General features: G+C 45.4%; 2 protein-coding genes across 5 annotated transcripts in view; one reads left to right on the forward strand and one right to left on the reverse strand.

The window, feature by feature from the left end:
• TMOD1 (tropomodulin 1) overlaps positions 1–5,614 on the forward strand; it is a 28,530-nt gene extending 22,916 nt beyond the window's left edge. For all 4 annotated transcript variants that reach the window (XM_059834159.1, XM_059834156.1, XM_059834157.1 and 1 more), the window contains 4 exons: positions 526–633; positions 2,509–2,652; positions 3,399–3,543; positions 5,170–5,614. In XM_059834159.1, the coding sequence (XP_059690142.1) occupies positions 526–633; positions 2,509–2,652; positions 3,399–3,543; positions 5,170–5,234 (462 nt within the window). In that variant the 3' untranslated portion in view covers positions 5,235–5,614. The remainder of the gene's footprint in view (positions 1–525; positions 634–2,508; positions 2,653–3,398; positions 3,544–5,169) is intronic.
• Positions 5,615–6,738: 1,124 nt separating this feature from the next.
• TSTD2 (thiosulfate sulfurtransferase like domain containing 2) lies at positions 6,739–21,067 on the reverse strand. The gene is made up of 9 exons (XM_059834155.1): positions 20,963–21,067; positions 20,427–20,749; positions 19,241–19,349; positions 17,325–17,450; positions 15,298–15,403; positions 13,424–13,542; positions 12,611–12,769; positions 11,521–11,659; positions 6,739–10,179 (listed from the first exon to the last, which is right to left on the reverse strand). The coding sequence occupies exons 1-9, from the start codon at positions 21,065–21,067 to the stop codon at positions 9,920–9,922; spliced, it is 1,446 nt and encodes a 481-aa protein (XP_059690138.1). The 3' UTR covers positions 6,739–9,919.
• Positions 21,068–21,299: the final 232 nt, after the last annotated feature.

The following is a 21,299-nucleotide window of genomic DNA, read 5'->3' on the forward strand; positions in this document are numbered from 1 at the left end:
GACCTAGCATGGCAAATGTTAGCCTGAAAGATGTGTAAAGCAGTCAGAGGTGTCTGTGGTTTGTACTACAAGAAGATTGTTTCAGATCTTTCTGGATGAAGCCCTGTAGGTGGAAATTTTCCTGAACATGAATTGAATGTTGCTTAGTGCTGTCATTTGTATTAAAAAGTGCAGGAGCAGTGCTTTGTAGGCTCATGGATCCTAGTTGCATACATCCCCACAACGCCTGCGTTCCTAAGTAGCTGAGTTTCTGGGCAATTAACCAGCAGAGACACTGTAGCTTCAAATTAAGGCAGTGAGCTATCAGCAGAATGGGAAATAGGATGAAGACATTGCTGTGCTCCTTAGGCCATGCTGAGTACAGCAAGAGAACTTTTAAAAACATTTATGGACCCCTTCCTAAATTACTTCAGTGCATTTGGTGGTTTGACCTTGATAAGAAATTTAAAGTATCATTTAAATATGTCGCATATTCTTTGATGCGGATGATGGCCTAACACAGGTTTTCTGCATTTCTTTTCACAGAATATTCCCATACCAACTCTAAAAGCTTTTGCGGAAGCGCTGAAAAATAACACCTACGTGAAGAAGTTCAGTATAGTTGGGACACGGAGCAACGATCCTGTTGCTTTCGTAAGTACTGTTGACTCATCATGATAAAATTGTGACGAGCTGTTCTTGGGCAAGGTATTTTCAGAGTTACTGACTGAGTGCTTTTGCACCTTACGGTGTGTTTGGCACGTTCTGCACCTCTGGCATTTGGTGCAGGTGCCTCAGTTTCAGAAGTGCTAGTGAAAGCCAGTGACAGACAAGCTTTGGTTCCTTCGTTTCCTTTTTCAGCTGTGGAGGTGGGTGTTGGGTGTTGGCCTCTTCTCCCAAGTGACGAGTGACGGGACAAGAGGAAATGGCCTCAAGTTGAGCCAGGGGAGGTTCAGGCTGGATATTAGGAAAAATTTCTTTACTGAGAGAGTGGTGAGACACTGGAATAAGCTGCCCAGGGAGGTAGTGGAGTCACTCTCCCTGGAGGTGTTCAAGGAACGTGTGGACGAGGCATTGTGGGACATGGTTTAATGGGCATGGTGGTGTTAGTTGGTTGACGGTTGGACTTGATGATCTTACAGGTCTTTTCCAACCTTAGTGATTCTGTCATTCTGTGATTCTGTGAGATTTCAGGACATGATCCTTTAATCCCATTCGGTCTCATGTTCATCCTCAAGAATCTCACAGAAGAGGAGCAGGAGACAAGAACTGACTTCCTAGTGGAATTTTGCAAAAGCAGTTTGTCTCTCTCAATCCTACATCAGGGCCACCCCATTTGTTTCTGTTGGTACAAAGCCGTATGCTGCTGTGTGCACACCCGTCCTTCCCCTCACACACGTCTGCTCCAGCTCTTTCATATAGTCCTTTATGCAGAAGCAGGACTCTGCATTTCTTATGTGTGGCCTCTATGGGTGATAGAGGATCTTCCTGGCTGCTGCGAGTGGTCTTAAGTATCATTGGGGATGCAGAGAGGTGCTGAGCTGTTCTGCCTGGCTCTCATGCTACCTTCCAGGCTTCATGCTTGCACATTCCTCCAGCACTACTGCAACCAATTTTTGCTCTTCTTCACCCAGGCCACCCCTACCTACCTCCACACACACATGTGCACACCAGTTTCCTGTTAGAAAAAACCTTCTTTTTGGAGGGTGAGTACAGCCCTCACATTATTTCAGGCACTCGGGTCTGGGGAATAAGCCTCTGCAGGCAGCACTGGCGCTGTTTGAGGGCCCGTGGGGCACTGCACAGAGCTGGGGCAGCTGTGAAGCCAAGTGCTGTGTGAGTGGGTGCAGCTCAGCCCTGCTGCTTGGGCATCACCTTCTGGTCCTTCTCTTCCATGATATAGATGGGTCCTCCCATACAGCTTATGAAATGAGACCATCAGATCAGGTTGGGGGGGTTGGGAGTGTGCCAGCCCACTTCTGGTCTTACTCGCTGAGGGAAGTAAAAGTGATTAATATGGCTGTGATGCCACTTGGTAAGATGTCTTGGACGTGCAGAATCCCTTGTTGTTCAAGACAGATGCTCCTCTCTCTGCCTGCTGTGCTGAGAAGCATCTCAGCCCCACACAGAAGGAGCACTGCAGGCGGGGAGTCGGTCAGGCAGGAGGCAGGGCCGACGCTGGCCAGCATCCCTGCCATCACCATGCTGGCTTTAGAAGAGAGAGAGATGAAGCTGTCACAGGGCAGCTGCAGGTGTGGACTGTTGCCTTTTGGGGTGGCCCTAAGGGTTTGTCCATAAGAGGTTTTGCTGTGGCCTCCAGCATGCTCACATTCAAGAATCCCCCTGCAAGAGGGGGGAACCTGCTTCACCCTGCACAGAGCTCTCCCATCTGGTGGCAGTGAATCCACTTGGCACACCGGGTCCTCCTGGTGTCCTCCGGAGGCAAGGGGAGTTGAAGCCCTGCCGCTCCAGGGTGCTCTGCCCCTGCCTGTCTGACTGCCAGCTCTTCCCACCCACCTCTGCCCGCAGGCACTGGCAGAAATGCTGAAGGTCAATAACACGCTGAAGAGCCTGAATGTGGAATCAAACTTCATTTCTGGGTCAGGGATCCTGGCTGTTGTCGAAGCGCTCCAGGGCAACACATCACTCGTAGAGCTGCGCATCGACAACCAGGTAAAGTTTGCAGGAGCTCTCATCAAGTGAACGTGTCCTAGTTGAGGGAAATTGAGTAGCTGGTCAAAGTGGAGGGTGGCAGCCCGCCGCCACTGCCATATTGCTTTAGAGAGGTTTCAGACCCTTGTTTCTGCTGCAGTTCCTGGAGAGTATCTGCTACTACCTACAGTAATTAACAAAGGCTGTGGCAGTGCAAGCAGCTTTCCATGTTCCTGGCGCTGCCCTGGAGAGCGGTGATGCACCTGTCCACTATCATGCCTTGCTCCGAGCTCTTGCAGAAACTTAAATAATAATGTCTAGTTAGCAAAACTGAAAATTTTGCTACAATGCAAGGGAAAGAGAAGGAGAGCTCCAGAGTGTGCAGTGGTACAGATGCCATGACAAGTTTAGCTCCCCCAGAAACCCAGGGGGTAGTAGTGAGGCAGCTGAGCTATGGGGAGCTCAGGAACAGGTGACTGGGAGTTCAAAATCATAGTTTCTCCAGATATCTCTTACCTGCAAATCTGTCCAAGAAGTAAAGTCTTTGGGCAAGAGGACTTGTGGGAATGTCTGCGGGAGGAGCTGGAGCCACTCGGTTGTACCCGGAACAGGCCACCAGTTTGTTTCACTAGCTCCAAGTCAGAAATGCCAAATGGACCAAGAGGTCCAAAGAAAGAGGGAAGGGGTGGAGATGGCAGATCTAAGTGCTCGCTCTGAATCACAGTCTGACCTGACCAGATTTCTTCTCTGTTTTCTGTTTTCAAAAGAGCCAGCCCTTGGGCAACAAAGTAGAAATGGAAATTGCGAACATGTTGGAAAAAAACACTTGCCTGCTGAAGTTTGGGTACCATTTCACTCAGCAAGGTCCCCGGCTCCGCGCCTCCAATGCCATGATGAATAACAATGACCTAGGTGAGTCCAGCTGGCTCACGGGAAGGTCCCTCCCTCTGCCTGTGGGCAATTCCTAGTGGTAGAAGGGCAGAACTGCTCACTTGAAGTCTCCAGTGGATGTGCTTGAATTAGAAACCACCTCTCGAAGGGCCTGATGATGCCTTGCCCCTCCAGGAGGAAAGCAGCCTTCACTGACTGGTTCACTAAGGCAGCTGCTGTCAGCCAGGCAATGGGTTGTGCTCCAAACCTGGAGACACTAGGCAGCTAAAACTCCCAGAAGAGGCAGCATTTTTGGCAGCAAGAGTGTGTCTTGTTGGGAAGCAGCGAGAGCTGCTAACGTGCTTCGGTACGGCGCATGATACAGCATATGGCACGTGGGTTGTCACCTGCCAGCACTTCTGATTCCTGCCAACTGCTTGTCTTCCTCCAGCTTCGTTCTCAGTTTAACATGGAGATGAAAAGTAGTAGAGTTGAACTTTGAAGGCAGTGGGACTTGGCCCATTGCCTTCAGCAAAACAAATTGGAAGTGTTTCTAGGGAGAGGTGAGGAGCCACATGGCTTTGAGTTATCTCTATACTCTCAATGAAGTAGTCAGATGTGCTTGTGAAGCAAAATGTGGGCAAGTCTGCAAACTGCCATTTCAGCCGATGCATGTGGCAGAGGCTTTCTATTGCTTGGCTGCAAGCTGCTGTAGAGCACTGGAAATCAGTCCAGCAGAGCAGTACTGCCTTCCATGTAACTGTTGTGCATTTTGCCTCTTTGACCATTAAGATCTGCATTTTTTGTCTGATTTGGTTCTTGTTTGCAGCTCATATTCATCGGTCTGATGGTCTCTGGCAATAGCGCCTCAGCTCTACACCTGGACGATGTATAAGTATAGAAAAACTTTATTTTCCTCCCTGTCAGCAACAGCTCTCTGTTTGTGTTCCACTTCAGTGCTCTTGCCTACCATCACCTGATGCTACCAGAACTTGGTTTTGGTCCTATAGCTTCTGTTCTCTAAGATGCTGTGTATGAACCAGCTATGAAGGCTTTTACGTTCATCCTCATGAGCTAACTTCTGCATCCTCTTTATACCTTTTTTCCTTTTTTCCTCACAATTTCTTTAAAAGTCGTAAGTGTAGCTGTCAGAGCTGTAAATCAACTTTAAGAGTAGATAGGAAAATGCTTTGACCACGTTAACCATGATCAGAGGGCTGGAGGCTTAAGGCATAAGATAAGAAATGAGAGAAAATTTATTTATTTTAATTTGAAAGAGCAATTGAGAAAAACTAGCAAAGGAAAACCTGAGGCATCTGTCTCCTGCTGTCTTTACACCAGTCAGCATCAGATGATGCTTTCGTCAAACTCAGATTAGAAAGACAAACTGTGTGAAGTATGATTGACTGTAGAAAAAGGGAGGTATGGCTGAAAGTAGCTTCTAGCCTTAAAAATTCATAGGGAGAGAAACCGCATCCTACCTTCCTTGATTTTAAACTGCGTAAGGCTGTGCCTGCTGCTTAAAGCAGGAATTCATAAGCTGATGCTATCCTATTCCTTTCCTGGCAGAAAGTATGTCTCTCAGCTCCTTTCCACAGCGGGTAAGCCAAGCTTGCCATCCACATCTTCCCATTGCCATGACTGACTCCTCTTCCTCTTCTTTTGCAGTGAGGAAGAGAAGACTTGCAGAGTTGAACGGGCCTATTTTTCCCAAGTGCAGAACTGGAGTGTAGTTCCTGGCTACGGAGGTCATTCCCGGTGATCTGTGCTACACTGTGGAAATCTAAAGGCAAAAAGTGCCTTGACAGAGTACTTGTGCCTCAATTCTGTTTTATGCACTGTTTAAGTTAACTAGTGGCTGTAGTTGAAGATTGTATCCAGTAGGACTGTCAATGTTTTCTGTAGAGTTGGAAACTATTCAAGCCAGTAACAACCTGCCAATTTTATGCAATCTCAGTTTAGAGTACATCCCAGTGTAAAAGTGACTCTTAATTAACCTGGGACCTAATTTTTCTATAAACTTCCTGCACAGTGTTTCATACAGTTAGGATGTGGTATGCATGAGTGAAAGATACAACTGTTCCACACAAATTATAGAAGTATTAAAAAAATACTTTATTTTTTTTTCCAAATTGATCTCAAGTAACTATAGAGGAGCAACTAGCTTAACAAGCACTTCTACTACTTGGAAACATGGCTAATTTCAAGAATTATGAATTACAGTTTTTTACTGACATTTGCTGAGTCATTTAGTTGGAGATGCTGTTTCAAATGCATCCCTGTGTTTCCTAGAAAAAATTGATCTCCACCCCCTGATTAAATGGAACTTAAGGCCACAGTTATAAAATAGAGTCTTAAAAATTTAGCAGTTTAGGATGGGTTAATATCCTTCTATCTTATGCATGTCTGAAGAGAACAGACACCTTTAGAAATGTGATGCAAATCCTAACCCCACAGACATGGCCAAACTAATCAGCAAACCAGAGCCCTCTCTTCTAAACCCCACTCCCTTCAGTTTCCTAATGTTAAAAGCGTGTGTCCAGATATTCACTGGAAACAAGTCAAATTCTTTCTCTTCACTATTTTGTCTAGATAACCATGTCTTCATTACATTTTGTTCTGCTAGGGATTGTTTCTTTTACTGCCATCCCTAATGTCTGCATAAATGCAACAATAAATGTTGCACCCTAGAAAAGCTGTTAAGTGAAATAGCCAAACTCCAAACTTAATGCTGCAGAGTCTGACAGCTTTTTGTCGGACTCCCACCCATCATCTAGCCTGGGAGGAATTCCCCACAGGCTTGCGTAGCTCCGAGACATGTAATGGATTGGACCCAGCACTACCCTGTCCAAAACTCCCGCTATTAACGTGGGTGGGATCCTGCTCAGTAGGAAGAGTCTCCTGGCAGAAGCATTGCCATACTGAAGACTTATTCTTGGTCTGATGACATGTCCTAGAAAATGCTCTCACTTGCTAGAAATCTGTCTGTACACATCTGTTAAAAGTGAAGTTTTGCAGCCTTTTACACATATTCCAGCAAAAGTCCCACAGATTTCTTCAGAGCTTGTGTGCAAATACCACCCACGACTTCGCTCTGACCAATGAAGCAGTTTTCAGCAATGTGGGAAACATAGTTGTTGCTCTTCAAATCTTAATAAATGCGCCAGTGGTGTCAAATAAAATGCTTCACTATAGCTTCTTCCCCCTGCCCTGCAAGTTCCGTATCAGAAAATGAAAAGAATACAGATGAGAAATACTTGAAAATGTATTTAAAAAAAAAAAAAGGAAAGAAACTGACAGCCTCTTTCTTCCACATGCACTGCAAAAACTTCAAAACAGTCAACTAAATTGTCAAACCAGAGCCACAGTTTCAGTTGAGCCATCCACTCAGATTTGCATGGTACAGGCTCCTCTTCCCTTGCCTTCAGAAGAACATAACTGAATCCTATCCTGGGAAATCATGATGGCGCTAAGAAACCCACACATGCAAGAAGATGCGTCTGCAGAGCAGGGAGCACTACCATGGATACTACAACAGCATTTTTTCCTGAATGAAAAAATATAGCCCTTAAGAAAGAAAAAAAAGCAAGAACATTGTCCTGTGTTTCACTGTAGTGACATCCAAATTAACCATGCAGTCCAAATGTACATTAAGCTGGCAGGATCACTCCAGGTTCCTCAGCTGATCCTTACAGAGCTGCTTTTCTGAAAGATGCATGTGAGAGCTGAGAGCTGTGCAGCAGACAGGCTGTGCTGAGAGGCATCAGGCTTTGTGGTGAAAGGCATTGAGCTGTGCAGCGATGGAACTAAAAAATGGCGGTATTTAGGAGCAAATGGATCACTGCATGTCCTAGCAGCTCTCTAGGAAAAGGGGAAAAAGCCATCTGCTGACTGCAGCATCTGGCAGTCTCAGCCAATCCTGCATAACTCTCACCTCTCCTGGAGCTAAAGTGTATTCTCTCAGGCATTACCACTGAAGTGCCTGGATCCCAGCACACAGCATTTCACCTGGGAAGTCCTTATTTGTATTACCTGACAAAACTACTCCAGAAGCCAGGATACAGAAGCTGCTCACGGGCTAACTTGCAAGAGGGAGGCTGTCTCTTGCCCCCCTCCCTCTCTGCAGCAGAGGAAACCTGGCTTTATGGGCCTCCATCTGTACATCTCAAACCCTTCGCCTCCCTTGCCTTAGTGCAGCAAGGACCAGAAGAGGCCCGATGGCTTCCCTCTGCCTTTGAGGTAGAGTCTCCAGCTGCTAGGGGCTCTCAGAATTGTACCTTGTAGCCAGGTCTACCATGTGGCAGACAGCTTGCTAGGTTTCAGCATTTACCTCTGCAGAATTAAGCACTTCCAACATACAGGTGAAGTGTATTTGTGCAGTACTTTAAAAATTATGATGGAAGCACTAAAGGTTTTTTATCATCATAGGAGTTTCAGAAGTTTACATACAAAATATAGTTGTTGCCATTCTGTACTGATAAGTGATATAGAAACAGCCTTCCAAATAGACCACAGCATTCCAGACTTGCTGATAGACTGAATTATAAAACTGTGTTCTTTTTAGCCTAATACATGAAGAAAAGAGAGAGCATAATATGCAAGTTGGGGCACTCCCATCAGTGCTCTAGACCAGGCCTGCAAGTAGAGCTTGCATTTCTTTCCACAAGTATTCCAGTCCTCAAAAACACAGAGGTTAACTGGCCAGCAAAGCTTGGGAGGCAAGATGCCAGGGGACCATGGATACTGCTTAGACTTCTGCTGAAGGTGTCTACTGATGGGAATTTTCCAGGTTTTTTCTCCAGTATGGATTGTGTACAGATTTATTATTAAATACCATCCTAGAAAGGTTCCCAAAGGAAACATTCATAAGTTTCAAAGTTTTGCTTCATGAAAGGAACAGTCATAAAGACAGTTGCTGAGCCATTGATTTCACAGTAGCAATACTGGAAGTAAGAAGAAATGCTTTCCATGTCTTTAACGGAACCAGTGCCCATATTGTTAAGTTGCTAGTCAAGCCAACAACGAGGCCTTGCTGAATTCATAGCACTGGGGGAGAAAGTTACAAGCTATATGAAAATAACATTGCCCTAACTGTCATTAAGCAACTGCAGAAACCTGAGTAAACTGTTTTCTTGCTTTTAAAAGTAGTTGCCAGTAAAAAACCCCAACAAACCAGTAAAAGATTTTGATTTCCTAATGACTAACTATTCAGTACCAAGAATGACAGTAAGTTTCAAAGACATTTTTCAGTCAAAACACATCTACACTATTAATAAAACCTTTCTGTACATTCTACAGCATCAGGCACACAAAGCAGCAGACAGAGAAGTATTTTGAGCTCATATGCTGTGGATGCCTTTGAATTCAAAGACAATTTCTCTGCTAATAAGAGCTGGAAATTGCATAAACATCTCACAGCTTTTGAAAAACTCAACCCATGTTTACAAAGCACAAATGCTCCCAAATCTTAAATTACTTAACTCAGATGAAGGATCTTGCAATCTCCTTATAGCTGTTGATGACATTTATGCACGTCAGCATCACTTCCAGTGCCATAATGCTGGTATTTTGATAGTCTCTGTGCTCCCCTCTCTGTGTGTCTCAGTTTCAACATGCTTCAAGCTGTCAGTTTTTCCTAGTGCAAGCAGAGGTGAGCCCTGGATATTTCATGAACTGAGAAGTTGAGGGAAACAACAGTTCCCGGGGAGACAGCGCATTGGAATGAGGATTACTTTTGCTGTTCATCCTACGGGTCACACACAACAAGTATGGCTGGGCAGACAGTATCTGTGGGCCTTCGCTCCAGTTGTTACAAGAGGGGTCTTTATGCTGCCTTCTGCCAGTTTTACAGAGGAGTCAAGCCAGTGACTTCAGGTAACTACCCCTTGCTTCTCACTGGTATAAAGCAAGAGATGCAGGCAGATGGCATGTTTGTGGGAAATATTTTCAGCTCTAATCCAGTCACGTACCCATGCCCAACTGATACATCTGCTGTTTTCACACCCTGGCACTAGCTATTGAAGGAAATGCATGATCATGAGGAGGCTGGACAGATCCATCTCCATGCAGGAGGAAAACAATGGAATGTTCCTATGTCCCTTCAGTCTCTTTTGAATTGTGAGCAGCTGTGTCCCACTGCACATACTCTGCTCCAAAATCCCCATGGTAGAGGCCATGCTACAAGACTGTACCCAGGGAGAGAAATCCTGTAGTGCTGGTGATGGGTTGGGCACTCTGGTAACTTACGGTCAAGTAATGGATGGTTTTCAGGGCATACTCTAGGCTTAAAGGCAGCATATGAACAAGACTTCCCAAGCCAACACATTCTCATGATTTCCAAACCTAATTAATAACAGATAGGGATCTGGTTATAGAAGCCCTTCGCATTAGCACATGTCAGATTAGCTAATGAAACAGCTTAATCTTTCCCTGCATCCAGTGTCTTTTGCGAGACATGTTCAATAGGTACCCTTGGCCGTCTCCTTGTACATTCACATTCCTCCTTAAGTGTCTGTCCTGAAGCCCTTGAATTCACCTTGAGCTCCTTCTCTTGACAAACAGGACAGCAAGCTGTAAGACCTTTGTTGCGACAACTTGGACATGTCAGGACAAGCTGCCGGCAGTGCTGGCTGGAACAAAGTTTATACTGATCCCACAGTGTTGCACAGTATCTGCATGCTGGAGGGAGGAGGAAAAGAAAAAGTTAACACCCACTTGCCCCATTTGTCCCCCTTGCAGAGGGTTCTTGGTGGCACCAGGGCACTGCAGTCTCTCATTTATGTGGCTATCTATTGTCTTTCATCTTTTTAATTCCTGCTTTAGCTTGATGTTCTAGTTCATTTTTAAACTTCTGATTTTAATGTAAAAAAAAAACACCTTAGGACAGCTGCCTCTCAGGTCAAGGAAAAAGTGCTCACTAGTGCTTCCTCTAGTTCTGATCAGACAGATTTAAAGATTCTTGCTGCCAGGAGAAGAAAGATATGCCGGTAGTAATTAAGCCAGTACACAGGAATGTTGCCAGCTGGAGAGTGGCATGCCATGGGACTTCCTTCCACCTAAAAGCAATGGCTTGTGCAGATGGGGTGTCATTTGCAGTACTAGTAGAGTCCTTCCACAACATCAGACAGGTTTTAACCCTTTAACTGAAAGCTACAGCCCAGTTTAGCTGTACCATCAAGAAGGTGCCTACCCCAACACTTTCCCTTGAAACTTCTGTAGGGATGGCTGTGATGTATCCAGAGTGTGTTCTGTTTCTGCACCAAGCCAGGCACCTTCAAGATGTATACGGTAATTGCAGAGGAATGGGAGGTTATGCTCAAAAAGTCACCCACTCAGAGAAAAACCAGCACTGCTTCCTAAAAAAGGCTAGAGCCAAATTCCATCTATTTGTACCTGGCAACTGAGAAGAAGAAAACAATTTGCAGTACTTCACTTGCAGTATCTGAAGAGCGACCCCAGCCAGAAGACCAGGCAATGTTCTTAACAACTTCAGCTAGAGGTCACTGAAATTCTACAGGCTACAGAAACTTTCAAAGCATGAAAATAACAAAGCACTGTAGAGTTTAGTCCCACTGCTCTCCCAGTGCGTGGCAGTCTGTGCTGACGTTCTGTGAGATTACTGGAGCAGAGAACAGTTGACAGCAGAACTATTTAACGCTCTTGTCACTTGGCCAACTACAGTCTGATCAGCACTGTGGGCAAAAAGTGGGTAACAACAGCAGTAGTGCTTCATGTACGTCTCGATAGCTGTGGATGGTTCATAACAGGAACTGTTCTGTAGTGGATGCTTCTTTTTACTGCTCCAGTTTTGGGGAACTCTGTTTAGTGACCCCCTTTTCTCTCATTTCTGTTTTGTGTGTTAAAGCCATAGAGTTGATAAGCAAGTGATGGCACTAAAAGATCAAAGTGAGTACAAGGAAGAACTACACAGACCAGTTTGGCTGCCCCTATCCTGCACACCTCTGTGGAAACGATTGCAATAGCTTCCCAGCCTTCTGCACTTACATTATCTATTCCTACCTGAGATGATATCTTCATTGGAACAAATGGAGTAACGCTCATCAAACACAAACAGCTTCCCCCTGTAGAATCCATCTGGAAACTCTTCCAGGTACTTGTGAATTCCACCTCTTAGCTGGTAAACCTCTCTGCATACTGCCTGTTTAAAGCATATTAGCAGAAAAGCTGAAGGAGACAGCAGCAGTGGTGGGATGCCAGAGTTCCCAGAGCAAATGTTGTAAACACAAGGGGTCAACGAAAAGCAGCAGCTTCTCAGTGACCATCAGATGGCACCACATGCACCCACAACTCTAGGCAGTGCCACCAGGGATTACTGGGCAGCTCCACAATGCTGGCTTGTTGACATGAACCCAACTGTGCATTTAAAGTTACAGTCAAAAAAAGGCTGGCAACCTCCTCAGCTGAGGGAGGTCTGCTGCATCACAGATCAAACGCTTTTGAACCTCTTTGTGAATCACTGCTTATTCTGTTTTTATATAGCAAACTGTTAGCAGGAGCGGAATTTCTCAGGGTTCATACTGGTGCAGCAGAGAAAAAAAATAAAGGTTTAAATCTCTGGAGAACATATGTGTGCTGTTCCCTTGCTCCTTGAGGGAAGGATCCAGGAAAAGAGTGGGATGGAAAGCACAATTACAACAATGCAGTGTGCTGGACTTAATTCCACAACACTGGCAAAGCTATGACTGGCTGATTTTCACCACTCTGAGATGCTCAAGCTGTGCAGTAATGACCACAGAGCATAACCTAGACAGAGCTTGTGGAAACACTGCAGAATCCTCTCAAGCCCTCCTAAAACACCGCTACAATGGGCAGGGCAGACTTACAAATACCTCTTCTCAGCAAATGGGTCATATAATTATTTTCACAGAGCAATCACGGCTGTGACACTAGTCCATGCAGATCATCCTGAGCTGCATTAAACTACCCACAGCCTTGACTGACAGCATGAGGCAAGTATGCATCAAAGACATTCATCTCCCCAACTGCTCATTGAGCAGTCTGTGCTCAAGAAGAATCTACCCGCAAAAGACAGCTGCCCTTAAAGCAGTCTCAACTCCCCTCAGAATGCGCCCTCAGAATGACATCTCACCTTGCTCCGTAGATAAGCAGAGCCTCTTTCACAACGAATCCCTCCTGTGCAGTACATCAGGACACGCTTGTCTTTAAAAAGTTCCAGGTTTTCATCCACGTAGCTGGGAAAATAGCTGAACTTCCTGATATCTGGAGCCAGACAGCCCTGAAAATGTCCCTGCAATAACAACAGATGGCCACGAGACTGGTTACAAGCAGTCTTACACAGTAAGGTCTGTGCCTCAAACTAGAGGAAGTAACAAACCTTTGAGCCAGAACACTCTGCTCACTGCAGCTGCTTTAGGCAGTTCCTCAGCTGCATTTATGCATCAAAATACCTGTTAAAATACGTAAGAGGATACCAGACACAGCACGTCTCCTCATCCAAACACAGAAGAGGGAGCTAAGCAGAACAGAACCATTAGAGAGAGGATGAGCCGCAACAGTGCAGGAGGGCTGGTGGGTGTGACAGCAGGATGCCTCTATTCTTTTTGACATATGGAACAAGGCAAAAATGCTGGAAAACATCCTTACAAATTATGCTACTTTAATTCAAACTATATGGTATTCACTGCTAATGTTGTATGGACCACTTTGGGTTCTTCCTGCCCCAAGCTGTATAAGCACTTAGCCGGGCAGGCTACATGCTAAGTCGATGAGCAAGTCCTCTGCTGCTTTTGACTAATATTCCATACTAAACTGAACTCTGTACATATTAAAGTCAATCTGGAATATGGAATCTCTTCTTCCAGTCAGGTTACACCTTCACAATGTGAAATGCTTCCCCCCAGCACCTGTAACACACTGCAAGAAGCAGGCAAACAGCACTTACAATTTTACTTTCATAGAAGTTCCTACAGTCCAGCAAGATGGTATCGCTTTGTCCTTTACTGGCCTTAGACAAATACTGTTCTACTTCTCTATGAAATTCCTGAGGGGATAAATGGATTCCTTTAACAACAACAAAAAAAAAAAAAGGGAAAAAAAAAAAAGAAAGAAAAGAAAAAAAAGAAAAAAAGAGAAAGAAGTGAGAAGCAGAACTACAAAATAATGTTACGTATGATCTCATTGATCCAGATTCTCCTCAGACTTCCAACCAAAAATTTTCTGTGATGCTTCACAGACTTTTCATCCCAACTCAACTAGCCAAGTTTATCCATGTTTGGCTTCTTATTGGCAAATGAAAGAAAACACAAAAACTGTTCCACATGACAGAAGACACAGCAGACAGGCGCCTGTCTGTATGATCTTTGTTATGTCCCCCTGGCAATTCTTACAGTTGTAAAAGAAACAGTGAAAAATGTTTCCCTCCTATTTGCTCAGCTTTCATTACATTTGGCGGTACAGAAGCATACAGACATGCTATTTTTTCAATTAAACTCTTCTCTGTTGATAAAAATGTAAAATTTCCAGAAGCATGTATTACTTTCAGTACAACTTCAATTTACATAAAGTTTCTCATCTTTCAGGTTGCTCAGGACTTAGGACACCCAACTGACTGAAAAACAAAAAAACCTCCCCCACCAAAATCCCATAACTTATTAAAAAATAACCCTACAAGCCACCCGCCTGAGTAATGGGAACCATCTCCATAAAACTCTGTAAAATAGGAGGAAAAAGAAAAAAAAAAGAAAAAAGGAAAGAAATACCCAAACATACATCCCACAAACTGCCAAAAAATGGGGGAAAAAAAAAAAAATCCTCTGCCAAAACTACTGAAAAACACAGGGATGGGGAAAACCACAAAAAGATGCTGTAGAAATTTACCACCAACAAAAACTCTTGGTGGAAAAAAAAGGCCTAAAACTGCTCTGTTAATTGCTATTTGCAGTGCTCCTGCTTACCACCTACGTAAGTGTCCTCATAGCAGATGCATAGTCAGTAACATCTTATCGGGCATAATCCATACTAAGCAGCTATGGGTAGCAGAAAACAAATGCAGCCTGTGTTAGGGGAGTGGCATGAATTTGATTCAGAACCTGGCTCTGCTTTAGTGTAAAAGGCAGGAGCATGGCTGTTAACTGCAACACAAGTAAAGCCAGGTCAGCAGTCCCTAAAACAGGAACATGTATCTACTCAACTGTAAGCTTCAGTGGGATTCTAGCATTTTCTGAAAAAAAGCTCTCAGCATCCACAGCACCAGCATTCACTGGATCCACAAGAGGATTCCATGGAAAGCTCTTCCTATACAGCTTGGTTCTTACTGCAAGCTAACCACAACGAGAGAGCATTGGAGCTCTTTATACGGTATCATTTCTGAGCAGTCTCAAGCACCTACAGAATATTTAAAACAAGTATGAATATATTCATGAATTGAAGTGTCTTTCCTAACCATTATACATAGTTTCACTTTACATCTGCCTTTAGCAGGTGTCTGATGACTTACTTGCTGACTAAAGCACAAGGTATGTCCCTACCCCAAAACAACGTAACTGCTTGATGTCATTTGAACTATTACTGTTTCCCACAAAACAGAAAGTTAATTTTAAACTTTTTTGAGGCAGCTAAACACTTAGCAAACCAAAACCTGGGCCAGCAAATTCCCTGCACCAGTGACTTTTGACTACCAGTAAGAGATAAATTTCCGTATCTACTTCTCCTGTGTCCTGGCCACTGTGCAGAAGGAAATGTTTTGATGAATGTACTTTATTCTTCACTTATCTCTCACTTGGGTGAAAGGCTTTATTTTTCATGAAATCAACTTACCAGTTTCTTTATAAGACACAATCTCTGGATCAATGCCCATAGGTACAATTTCTTTGAATACTCCAACTCGAAGATCTGGGAAACAGTGAGCTCCTCCTGCACTGCTCTAGGAAATTAAACACAAAAACCAATCCACCAAAATTTGCCAGGTGTCAAGATTAAAATTATCCACTCACTTTAAGTTCTACATCTCACTAGAATATGAAAGTGTCTCAGTGGCTGAGGGAAAGAAATGTCTCTCCCACCAAGATCCACACTCTAAATCCCAAGGTTCAGGCAGTGGACCCCTACTGCGACCCGGCAGACAGGTGCTTTAGGCCCAATGACTACTCCGCAGGCGAGACAGGCACCATTTGGCACAAGGTGCAGAGTTACTGAGGAGTGGGAAGGAGAACGGATCTTAGTCAGAAACAATGTCACTAGCACCTATCATGACAAAGTCAATGCCCCTACTGACTGAGCATGCTGACCCCGACAGGAATATTAAATAATCTCCTCCAGTAATGGATCATGTTGACACATCTGGGCCCTTCAGCCCCTCTGACCCCCAACACAAGCACAGCTAGGCCTTCAGTCATGACACGTGCAGTGAGAACTGCAGTGGTTCATGGGCGTGGAACAGCCAGACTCAAGATGTTAACAGTGGAGTCTGACACCCCCTGCCCCCCAAACTCAAGCACAGGATTTCCCCTTTGGAGGTCTCAGCAAGCCCTTTTTGGTAGGTACCGTCAACCCAGGCAACAGGAAGCAAGAATTTCTGCAGGGCTGAGCCTCAAACATGGCTTAGGCACTATCAAGCATGTAAACACTCAAATAAAAGTGCAGTACTGTGCAGCACCGTCCCAGCTATCACTGAAATCCGTCTGCAGCAACTACAGTGGCCACTGAGTATCTTCATAGCCCCAAGCACAATTTTCACTCCTCTATGCCCATGTCTGCGTGGCACAGGGACCTGAAACCCCCACTTACGTGGGTATACGTGGGTATATTCCTGCATAGAGGAACTGTGAGACTAAAAACACCATTATGTACTAATGCATGAATGTTGATGCCCAGAGAGATCATGCAGGGTTGGAGGTTTTGCTAAGGTCAAGGTAAAATTCCATCCCTGTTCTGGTTTTGCATCTACACATCACTGTAACTAACAGGTCACATTTACTCTTGAAATTCAGCCAAGCACAACAGACAGTTAAAAAGCTAAGACTGAACCAGCATTGCAGCTCTACATGGGATTTGAGTTTCACAAGTTTCAGGAACTCCTTTGATCTAGTTATCTGTGGAAAACAAAATAGTACTCCTTGCAAAGAAAACTGTGAAAAAGAAAAATTATAATAAAAGCAGCAGCTTTCCTTCCTCACAGAGAAAGCAGTACTGACAGTGCTGGGGCAGCAAAAGCCTACCAGAATGCCATACAGTGCCAGCCACAGCTGCCATCACCACATGAAGACAGCAATCAGCACATACGCTCAGGCTCAAGCAGAAGTTACCACCTCACTCTCCCTTCAGTCAGGCACTAACTGGAGTAGGGAGAAACCTCTTGACTCTGCCTGGGTATTTTCTCCAATTCATGGAACTGGCAGTGCACCTATATGGACACCAAAGCCTGCATGAACCTAAACCAGTAGGCTTCTAGACGAGGATCTCAAATCAGGGTGAAGAGGAGACTGCGGGAATACTTTGCTTGGGTAAGTGTACGTTGTGATGCCTTGGTTTTGTCAGTCAAGTTGGAGTAAACGCTTGTTGAAGAATGGTGGGGCTGAACCACACTCCCTCATTCACCTGTATGGCAGCCTTTGCAGCTGCACTCATAGCTGCCAAAGCTTGTAGCAGCTGCTATCACTGCTCATGATAACTGCTACTGCTGGTGAGAACCAGCAGAGATATCTAAACAAAGTAAGGTTAGGAACCTTTGGCTTAAATCAGTGCTGGCAGAGCAGAATTAATAGTACCAAGAAGCAATGTGCTTATTTCTCAAAAATTAGATGTCCTGCATTAACAATGTCTACGTAGAAATTATTTTTTCATACCTTGAAATCCTCTTGACACAAAACGTCTTTGAACAGAGGCTGGGAAAGCATCACTTCAATGTAGAGATTGGTAGCTACTTTGCTTCCACCAACTGTCCCATTAATCCCTTCTGAAGCAACTCGTACCTAGAAGGCAAGAGATGAAGCTGGGGCTAAGGCTTAGTAACAGCAAAACCAGATCACACTGAAATTAGCAAAATATGACTGGGTGACAAAAGGCAGACACAGAAGTATGTTCAGAAAAGAGACTACTGAGGAAGGAAGGAAAAGATGGCTATACTGAATTTGAACATAAAAAAGACAGTATATAAAATAGGAAAAAAACCCCAGTAATCACTTTTGAGCCATTTCAGAAGAATAACATCAAGACATTCAGAAAAGTTTGTGCAATAAACAGAGAAATGCTAACTGGTTAACAGGCAAATCCTGCAGTCAGCATTAAAATTCCCACTGGAAGTCTGCCTCAGGAAGAACAATGGGATTGTGCCCAATGACTCACACAGCTAAAAGGAACATGTGAATATGCATAGTATTGCATGGAATATTAAACCTCAGCCTGAGTCATTTTATCTCCAACACTGACAAATGAACAAAAACTCTGAAGTGCTGCGGGGCGGGGGGGGGGGGGCGGGTGAAGATTGAATCAGAGGCAAGGAAAAAAACAAGTGGTTGAGAAGGCAAATGCTGTAGCTATCTTGGAGATGAAAAAAAAAAAAAAGGAGAAAAATACCAACCACCAGACAAGATAACTGAGCAAAAGACGCAGTGAATACATCAGGACATTTCACCCCCAGACCTGTGCTGATGTACAGCAGGGAAGATGCCTACCATTGGCAGAGAAAAATAAGTTACTTAGGAAGACAAGTCAAAGATAAAAGTAGTCGCTTGCTCTGAGCTGCCCTCTTGAAAAATCCTTCTCTCCACAGATAGCCTAGGAACATCAACTTCATGAGGCTAAATTCACCTTTGACCACAGCCTCAAGAGGCCAGCTAGATGAGCCAACTCACCTCCTTGGTCTAGGCTGCCAGGAATGAAAAGAACAAAGACCCTGTGCAGGAATGAGCACTGCTATCCTATGGTGTGGTCTAAGGTGTCATTTGCTCTCTTGGTCTAGGCTGCCAGGAATGAAAAGAACAAAGACCCTGTGCAGGAATGAGCACTGCTATCCTATGGAGTGGTCTAAGGTGTCATTTGCTCTCATCTCATTCCTGAGAGTATGTATTACAGCTTGGTGTAGTGATTCTGACTGGAAGACCATTGCGCATTAAGGAGTTAGTGATACACGTAACAGTTAACTGGAGCAAGCCCAGACCCATGCTGCACAGTGTTGCACCTCCAGCTTGGCCTTCAGGCTGTGTTGTGCTGCATATATCCTTTAGCCACAGGATAAACCCAGCCTGGTAATCCTAACAGAGATGCCTGCGTGCAGCTCCCTGTTGATACCAGTGATTATGCCATCCGCATGTCCTTGCCTTTATCTAAAAATGCATCAAGAAGTTCTCATGTGAATATCCTTTCTGTTTGACAGTAGGATTGATGAAAAGACTTGTTTTCCTGTAAGAAAAAAAATCTGTAACAGTTCAAATGATGGAAATGGAGTAACCCTTGTAAGGACAGGGTCTGTACAGTGTGCTGTGCATGGATCAGAGACTCGCTCAATACTGCGTAGCTCAGGGTTCCCAGCATCAAAAGGGATATAAAATTATCCGTATTATTTTCTTTTTCTTTGTAGCATTAGTTCTTAAATAGCATTTTAAATGATACTTTACAGAGTCTGAGTGCCTTTCTTAATGGGATCATAACAGACTAGCACCTTCTGGTGCAAAACACTTGGTTCTCCACATGCCCCATCGACCTGTACTAAGCAAAGAAAATGGTTTGTTGTTAAGAATACAACCACTGCTTAAAACCTTACCTTGCCAGTGAGATGCAGATGCTGGCACAGAGCCTTTTGCCAAGCACAGAGTTTCTCTGGATCCTTCACCTCACAGTAACAGTAATACAGAAGTACCTCCCCCACCTTGCTGTCCATAGCATGGCAAAGATGAACAAACAGGAAAAAGATGTTAGGTTTGAAAGCACAAAAATATACTATTAGCAGTAACCGTTCAAAAAGCAGACAATTTTCTTCTGGCAGATGCGGGGAGAAAAGCAAACCAAAACAAACCAACAAGCTTTGGAGGGATTAGCACTGCTGGGTTTGCTTTATTTCAAAGAGAAAGAATATGAACTAAAAAAAGCTCCTGCAGTCCTCATTCTTGAGACTGGATACAAAATGAACTCATCTGTGATGCATGGGACATATCTGCCAGTGGCTTACTGTGTGCTCTACTCAAGTTTCTCTCAACACATAGGACACAAGAACTGCTGTTTACTGTGCACATAAATGTCCCATTAAATGCTTAATTTGACGAACTTGCACTTGAAAATTCAAGTGCTTTGAGCTATCTAAATTTAAAAAGCCAAAATTTTCAGTGAGATTGTGTGTGCCCGCATTCTGAGCAGCACAAGCTGAACTCTCTCACAGTCAGAAACATTTTACTGAACCTACTTATTCATAACTAACGAGCCCTTAAGGTACTTGAACGAGCAGAGAAAAGAGACCTGCGCAGACCATACCCTGCTGTTCTGCTCTTTTCTGTTACAGTCCTTCCCTACTTATAGATCTAACCTGTCGAGCAACACCTGTACAGGTCTGCTTTAACAATGCGGGATGATACAGCTCTAATAGTTCAATCCTTCCAAGTTCCCACCTTTACCATCAAAAAAATGCAGCATATCTATTTCTTTATCAGCACAGTGGTAATTTGCATGTTTTGTACAGGCATGACCAGTTGTGAAAGGAATTCAAATAAACCCAAGTGACTCCTGGAGGCTGCCCACATCTGTTGATCTAAAGAAGCATCTCAGGAAGGTATCCGAAGCATCTGAAGATCTAAAGGAATATCAGGGAAGGCTCTTTCTATGTCTTAAAGTGTTACTTAACTGAATTTCATAAAAATAAAAAGTAGTAGTGGCAGAAGATCACGTAAAGCGTAAGCAGACCAACACACCACTCCCGGCCAGTACCGCTCCTCCAAACTGCTGAGGGACTTTCTTACCTTGTCAGATCATCATAGCTAACATGGCTTGTGTCTGGGAGCATACAGGAGATCTCAGGACTGCTACGAGAGCGCCCATTCGGCCCGCCTGCGTTGCCCGCGGGAGCCGGGCCGCTCGACGGGCTGGCTTCACCAGCTGCCTGCTTTGCAGTCAGACCTGCCTGCTGCCCGATCTCCGCGGAGTGCTGCAGAGCCACATGCCTGTGAATGCCGGAGAGCTCTTCGAACGCCTGCCGGCAGCACCGCCACCGCACGCCCTCTCCGCCGGCGGGACACCGGGCTGCGGCCGGCACCTCCTTGGCTTTGACGAACTGGGAAAAGGCCTGAAACACACCACAAGCGCCACCCGTTACCAGCGCTCTCGCTGCTGCCCGGGACCCCCCACCACCCCCCGGGCCGGGAGACCGACCCCGAGGTCCGCCGCGGGCCCGCAGCATGCCCACCCGGGGAAACGCCGACCCCCTCCCCTCGGCCCGATGCTTCCGCCGGCGGCGCCAGCCGCGGGCCGCAGACCCGGGCGCCCGGTGCGGCCCCACCTTCCTCCGGGCGAAGGCGTGCTCCTTCCTAGCGGCGACCGCCTCAGCCGCCACGCTGCCCCGCGGCGACCCCGGGCCGGGCGGCGGCGCCTCGCCCGGCACCATCTCCGCCTCCGGCGGCCGGGCGGGGCGGGGCCCCGTCGCCCGGGAAACGCCCGGTTTCCGCTTCGCGCCCGTGCCCCCCCCCCAGCCCGGCCCCACTGCCCCGGAAGTCCTCCGGGCCCGCGTGCGCACCATAGACCGGCGAGCAGAGGAGCGCCGCGCGCCCTTTGTCCCGGAAGCAGAGGTGTGGCAGGCCGGAAGCGGGCGGTGAAAGGACCGCGCTCCCTTCTGGCCC

This window comes from Gavia stellata, chromosome Z (assembly GCF_030936135.1).
Source record: "Gavia stellata isolate bGavSte3 chromosome Z, bGavSte3.hap2, whole genome shotgun sequence".
In the NCBI taxonomy this organism is placed as follows: Eukaryota; Metazoa; Chordata; class Aves; order Gaviiformes; family Gaviidae; genus Gavia; species Gavia stellata.

Excerpts from the sequence above, each read along its gene's own strand:
- TSTD2 (XM_059834155.1), bottom strand. The coding sequence starts at position 21,067 with ATGGTGCCGGGCGAGGCGCCGCCGCCCGGCCCGGGGTCGCCGCGGGGC. Across the intron at positions 19,350-20,426 it reads AGCTATGATGATCTGACAAG|CAAGGTGGGGGAGGTACTTC; the intron begins GTAAGAAAGTCC and ends TGCTATGGACAG. Across the intron at positions 10,180-11,520 it reads CAATGAAGATATCATCTCAG|CATGCAGATACTGTGCAACA; the intron begins GTAGGAATAGAT and ends TCCTCCCTCCAG.